This window comes from Larimichthys crocea, unplaced genomic scaffold, assembly GCF_000972845.2.
Source record: "Larimichthys crocea isolate SSNF unplaced genomic scaffold, L_crocea_2.0 scaffold394, whole genome shotgun sequence".
In the NCBI taxonomy this organism is placed as follows: Eukaryota; Metazoa; Chordata; class Actinopteri; family Sciaenidae; genus Larimichthys; species Larimichthys crocea.
The window spans coordinates 61,460-68,233 of NW_020855150.1; the positions used below are offsets into that span (position 1 = coordinate 61,460).

The window sequence follows — 6,774 nt, forward strand, 5'->3', positions numbered from 1 at the left end:
ACTTGGATGACATCTTGATCTTCTCCCGCAACCTCAAGGAACACACCCAGCATGTCCGCCTGGTCTTCAAGAGACTGTTGGAGAACAAACTTTTTGTCAAGGCAGAGAAGTGTAAATTTCATGTTGCCTCAGTCAGTTTCCTAGGCTTCATCATTGAACAGGGGCAAATAAAGGCAGATCCAGCCAAGATCCAAGCTGTAACTGACTGGCCAGCCCCTACAACCCGAAAGCAGCTGCAGCGCTTCCTCGGCTTTGCCAACTTTTACAGACGCTTCATACTAAACTACAGCAGAGTGGCAGCACCTCTCACCCAACTCACATCAACCTCCTTCTCCTGGACTCCTGAGGCAGAAACTGCATTCACCCGACTGAAACATCTGTTCACCACTGTCCCTGTTCTCATGCACCCAGACCCTCAGCTCCAATTTATAGTGGAGGTGGACGCCTCTGATGTTGGAGTTGGGGCTGTTCTCCCAGCTTTCTCCCAAGGACAACAAACTGCATCCCTGCGCCTTCTTTTCCCATCGCCTTTCCCCAGCAGAGAGAAACTATGATGTAGGCAATCGAGAGCTGCTAACGGTAGTGCTAGCTCTTCAGGAGTGGAGGCACTGGCTAGAGGGAGCCCAACATCCATTCATAGTGTGGACAGATCACAAAAATCTTTCCTACCTTCATTCTGCCAGGAGACTGAACTCACGTCAAGCCCGTTGGGCTTTGTTCCTAGGAAGGTTTGAGTTCACTCTTACATACTGGCCTGGTTCCAGAAATGTTAAACCTGATGCCCTATCATGAATTTTTGCCTCAGATACAACCACGATGAACCCAGATATGATCCTCTCTCCTAACTGTGTGATTGCTGCTGCTCATTGGGACATTGAGAGGGTGGTCCAAGAAGCTCAGTGCACAGAACCAGATCCAGGTAACGGCCCACCTAACCGCCTTTTTGTCCCCAATTCAGCATGCTCTCAGGTCCTTCAGTGGGGGCATTCGACCAAGTTGTCCTGCCATCCAGGCATTCATCGCACTCTTGCATTCATTAAGCAAAGATTCTGGTGGCCCACCATCAGTCAAGATACCAGGACTTTTGTGTCTGCATGCAACGTGTGTGCCCGCAGCAAGCAGTCTCACCAACCACCCGCTGGCCTCCTACGCCTGCTTCCGATCCCGTCTCGTCCCTGGTACCATATAGCAGTGGATTTTGTCACAGGTCTGCCACTGTCTGAAGGTAACACCACCATACTCACCATCGTTGACCGCTTTTCCAAAGCAGTTCAATTCATCCCATTACCTAAACTTCCCTCTGCTCTAGAAACGGCCAATCTTCTTGTACTGCATGTGTTTCGTCTCCATGGCATTCCCAAAGACATAGTTTCTGACAGAGGGCCTCAGTTTGTTTCACAGGTGTGGGCGGCCTTCTGTCATGCTCTGGGCGCTTCTGCCAGCTTGTCTTCTGGCTACCATCTGCAAACTAATGGCCAAACAGAGCGGGCCAATCAGGACCTGGAGTCAGCTCTACGTTGCGTCACTGCACATCACCCTGGCACATGGAGTACTCACCTCCCATGGATAGAATACGCCCATAACTCTTTGATCAGTTCAGCGACAGGCATGTCTCCGTTCATGGCTTCACTTGGTTTTCAACCTCCCCTTTTTCCAGTCCAGGAGGATGATGTGGCAGTACCCTCAGTCCAAGCCCATCTGCAGCGATGTCGCCGCATATGGAAGGCTCTCCACACCTCCGCTCTGCTGCCCGGAATCAACAGCTGGCCAATCGTCGCCGTGTTCCAGCCCCTGTCTATCAACCTGGTCAGAAGGTTTGGCTCTCCTCACGTGACCTCCCCCTCCAGGTTGATTCACATAAGTTGGCTCCCAGGTACATAGGACCATACGAGATTGAGAGAGTCATTAACCCTTCTGTTGTCCGGCTCAAGCTCCCCTCGGCTTTGATTGTCCATCCTACTTTCCACGTATCTCTGCTCAAGCCCGTTTCCACCAGTGCTCTGACGTTCCTTCCTAGTATGTGGTATACTTCAGGCCCGAACTAGTTCATGGTTGCCTTCAGTGCGTAGCATTCTGCCAGTACCAGTACTGACCGTATTTTGTCTGTTTTTCCTCCAGGAACTCTGCCAAGCCTGCCACCTCAGCCACACACCACCTGCAGCTTTCCACCGCCTTCCGACCAGCCAGCCCAGCCTTTTTGCCATTTATCTGCTGCACAATAAATACCCACCTTCACCCTCATTCAGCCTCTGAATACATACTTGGTCCACAGTACCCACACCAGACCACGCAACAGTTCCTTTGATGCCAATTTGATATTCTAGTCTCTGTAAAAGTATTTGATGGTCAGTGGTGTCAAATGCAGCACTAAGATCTAACAGGACAAGTACAGAGATGAGTCCTTTGTCTGATGCCATTAGGAGGTGTTATAAAAATTAGGGTTACACAGCCAGTTGGATGTTTTAAACTTATACAATGTTTGTTCTTATATTATATGTTCTTAGGGCACTTCCCTTTATTGATGTTTTACTCAGACTGGCAGGGTAAGGTAAAGTCCAGGTTAACGTATAAATAGAGGAATTTGAGAACAGAATGAGTCAGGGAGATGACATCAAGATTGGGGACATCCTGGCTACTCTTTAGGTGATAAGCTGTTTAAAGGCATTATATGCAAATTGACTGTTAACAATTTACAGGGGTTGAGACAGCCCATCTTCAGGAAAATGTATAAAAACCAACTGTTAACGCTCCTCTGGGAGCCTTTTTCTCTGTAACCCCTTTAGGGGGTTGCACTGTGAAACGCTCCTCTTGTACAAGAACAATAAATTCAACTTAAACTTTGATGCTTTGAATCCGATCCTCCTTATTTAAGGGTTGTTATTTAAAATTCCCGTAACAATAACGACCCGACAAAAGACATCATCGAGTACCGGATGAAGGTGCACGTTTTTGGCAATAGTCCTTCGCCTTCCATCGCCATCTATGGGTTGAGGCTTGCAGCCAAAGAGGGCGAACGCGAACATTGCACAGACACACGAAGGTTCGTAGAGAGACACTTCTACGTGGACGACGGGCTCATGTCCTTGCCCAGTGACACGGAGGCCATCAGCCTTCTCAAGAGGACGCAAGCATCTCTCGCCGAGTCAAACCTTCGACTCCACAAGATCGTCTCCAACAGCCCAGCTGTGATGAAGGCTTTCCCACCGGAGGATCATGCTGTAGGCATACAGGATCTAGACCTGAGTGAGGAGAGCACGGTTTTGCAGCGGAGTCTGGGGTTGTGCTGGGAGATAGCTAGCGATGCCTTTACCTTCCAAGTGTCGGTAGGTGACAAGCCGTTCACCCGGCGTGGTGTCCTGTCCATCATCAACAGTGTCTTTGATCCTCTCGGTCTGGCCTCTCCAGTCACTATCCAAGGAAGAGCTCTACTACGGGAACTTACCTGTGACACTTCTGATTGGGACGCTCCACTCCCAGAGGGGAAAAGAAGTGAATGGGTAACCTGGAGAGATTCACTCCTCGAGCTGAAAGAGCTGCACATCCCGCGTACTTACACACCAGATTCCCTTACTAACGCACAACGACTGGAATTGTGTGTGTTTTCTGATGCCTCCACCATGGCTATTGGTGCAGTTGCTTACCTCAGAGCCATTGATGAAGACGGGAACAGCAACATTGGCTTTGTCCTAGGGAAAGCCAAGTTAGCTCCTCAGTGTAAGCCTACCATCCCTCGCCTCGAGCTCTGTGGCGCTGTTCTAGCAGTAGAAATGGCAGAGCTCATCCTCGACGAGATGGACCTCAAGATGGACGCAGTCAAGTTTTACTGCGATAGCAAAGTGGTTTTAGGGTACATACATAACGAGGTGAAGCGCTTCTACGTGTATGTACATAACAGAGTGCAGCGGATACGTCAGTCGACCAAGCCAGAGCAGTGGCTCTATGTACCGACAGAGCACAATCCGGCTGATCACGCATCCAGGGCAGTCTCTGCATCAAACCTTGCGAAAACTACCTGGTTCAGTGGACCAGCTTTCCTTCGTAGACCATACGATGGCCTGCAAGCGGAACCTGAGACCTTCCAGGGAACAAAGCTTTTCTTCTTCATAGCCATGGTGGGTGATGACTGCTGTGTAATATACAGTATTCTCAATTTCCCAGTGGCTTACAGCCATACCACCTTGAATGCGCCTGATCTCATCTGATTCAGAAGCTAAGCAGGGTCAGGCCTGGTTAGTACTTGGATGGGGACCGCCTGGGAATACCAGGTGCTGTAAGCTTTTTCACATCGCGGCAGGGAACAAAGCCTTTCTTCTTAATAGCCATGGTGGTGATGACTGACGTGCATATATACAGTATTTTCTCATTCCCTGGAGGCTTACGGCCATACCACCCTGAATGCGCCTGATCTCGGAAGCTAAGCAGGGTCAGGCCTGGTTAGTACTTGGATGGGAGACCGCCTGGGAATACCAGGTTGCTGTAAGCTTTTTCAATCTCGCAGGGAACAAAGCTTTTTCTTCTTAAATACCATGGTGGGTGAGATTCGTGCATATATACAGTATCTCACTCCCCCAGAGCTTACGGCCATACCACCCTGAATGGCACCCGTCCGTCTGATTTCGAAGCTAAGCAGGGTCAGGCCTGGTTAGTACTTGGATGGAGACCGCTGGGAATACCAGGTGCTGTAAGCTTTCACATCTCGGCAGGGAACAAGCTTTTCTTCTGTAATAGCCATGGTGGGATGACTGATGTGCATACATCAGTATTTCTCACTTTCCCCGGGCTACGGCCATACCACCTGAATGCGCCAGATCCTCTGATCTCGGAGCTAAGCAGTCTGGCCTGGTATACTTGGATGGGAGACCGCCTGGGAATACCAGGTGCTGTAAGCTTTTTAATACATCTTACTTACAGACAATGCTGCTTACAGCTCAAATCAAAAGGATTGCGAGTGATGAGAAGACGGACGCATTTTCTGCTTTCTCCCCATGAACTAACAGGAGCGTGTGTCAAAACTACTTCCTGGTTCCCTAACTTCGAACATGTTGCGATACCGCATTTGACCACATTACACAGGAGGCGCTAAAACGCCAAAAACTTAAATCTGCCTGGGAGGCAGAACACTCCCCGCCTGGCGTCATGACGCCACTATCATCCGTACTATTTACATGCTAAGTTAGTCCTCTTTGGAAAGCAGAAGAATAACTGCTGAGACGGGTCTCAGGAATGTCTTTGGTGTCCCTTGAGTTGCAGTCTTCACTTCGACCTTTCGTACCTTTCCATCCTGGCTTGGATAGGTCGCTGTGACCAGTGCCAGGGGCCACTCGTTTCTTGCAGCTTGGCTGTCTTTTAACAGCACTACATCGCCTTGTTGCAGGTTGCAGCGTTCCCCAACCCACTTGCGACGGCTTTGTAGCGTAGGGAGGTACTCCCGTCTCCATCGGGTCCAAAATGTGCTCTCGAGCGCTTGCACCTGTCTCCACTGGCTCTGATGGAGATCCTTGTCTGAAAAGTCTCCAGGTGGAGGAGGCATAGCACCCTTTTGTGTGAGCAGCATCGCTGGAGTCAACAAGAAAGGAGCGTCTGGATCGGTGGATACTGGAGTAAGGGGTCTGCCGTTGATGATTGCAGAAACTTCACACATGTAAGTGCATAGGACCTCATGGGAGAGATGGACGTGCTCCTGTAGCAGTATGGAGTCGAAGATCCGGCGGGCTACACCGATCATCCGTTCCCAAGAGCCTCCCATGTGCGATGAGTAGGGTGGATTGAACTCCCAAGAGCAACCTTGGTCACTCAAGTATCTCTGGATACTGGGCCCTTGTTGTTGTTGTTTCGTCAGTCCGAGTTCCTTGCTGGCGGCAATGAAATTCGTCCCGCAATCAGACCTTAGTTGCTTCGCAGGTCCACGGATTGCAAAGAATCGCCTCAAGGCGTTGATGCAACTAGAGGTGTCCATGGACTCGATTACCTCGATATGCACTGCTCTAGTGCTCATGCAGGTAAACAGTATTGCCCATCGTTTGCTTTCGGCGTGCCCCCCTCTAGTGCGCCTCGCGGTGACCTTCCACGGCCCAAACACATCCAGGCCAACATAACTGAAGGGTGGAGATGTGCTGAGGCGCTCGGGTGGCAGATCTGCCATGGTTTGCTCTTCCCTCTTGCCTCGGAGCTTCCGACAGGTGACACACTCATGTATGACGGAGCTGACGAGCCTTTTGCATCCGATGATCCATAGGCCTGAAGATCTTACAGCACCTTCAGTGAAATGGCGCCCCTGGTGTTTTACCTGCTTGTGGTGGTAGGACACTAACAGGGTGGAAACGTGGTTGCGCTTAGGTAGAACTAGGGGGTTCTTCTCGGCATGCTCCAATGGGGCATGTGTGAGTCTGCCTCCAATTCTCAAGAGGCCTTTTTCCAACACTGGACTGAGCGAAAAGAGTGGGCTTTTTTTGGGCAGAGCCTCGCCGTCAGTCAGAGCAGAGAACTCTGCTGGGAAAACGTCTCTTTGGACTGCCTGTATGATAACATTCATGGCTTGCGAACGCTGTCAGGTGTGCGAGGTTGTTCACACCAATGCCAGCCTTTACATCCTTTGCATAGTCCTAAACTTGTAACACCGGACTATGTGGACGAGCAAGGCGACAGCTCTCACTAGTGACTCCCAAGTAGAAAAGCGCTTGAAGCGATCTGTCGTGAGGGATTGCACTTGGACCTGTGTGTGGAAGCTTGACACTTCAGGTCGCACCTCGACATCAAGTTCAGGACTGATGGTTC

At 50.3% G+C, this 6,774-nt stretch overlaps 1 protein-coding gene and 2 pseudogenes across 1 annotated transcript; 2 read left to right on the forward strand and 1 right to left on the reverse strand.

Moving 5' to 3' along the window:
* Positions 1–4,160: 4,160 nt before the first annotated feature.
* Positions 4,161–4,277, forward strand: LOC113745056 (uncharacterized; annotated as a pseudogene).
* Positions 4,278–4,373: 96 nt separating this feature from the next.
* On the forward strand, positions 4,374–4,483 carry LOC113745057 (uncharacterized; annotated as a pseudogene).
* A 415-nt stretch (positions 4,484–4,898) lies between these two features.
* On the reverse strand, positions 4,899–6,768 carry LOC104934881 (uncharacterized). Its single transcript, XM_019257026.2, has one exon. The coding sequence runs from the start codon at positions 6,530–6,532 to the stop codon at positions 5,174–5,176; it is 1,359 nt and encodes a 452-aa protein (XP_019112571.2). The 5' UTR covers positions 6,533–6,768; the 3' UTR covers positions 4,899–5,173.
* Between the last annotated feature and the right edge of the window lie 6 nt (positions 6,769–6,774).

Coding starts and splice junctions, on each gene's coding strand:
- LOC104934881 (XM_019257026.2), bottom strand. CDS start 6,532: ATGAATGTTATCATACAGGCAGTCCAAAGAGACGTTTTCCCAGCAGAG.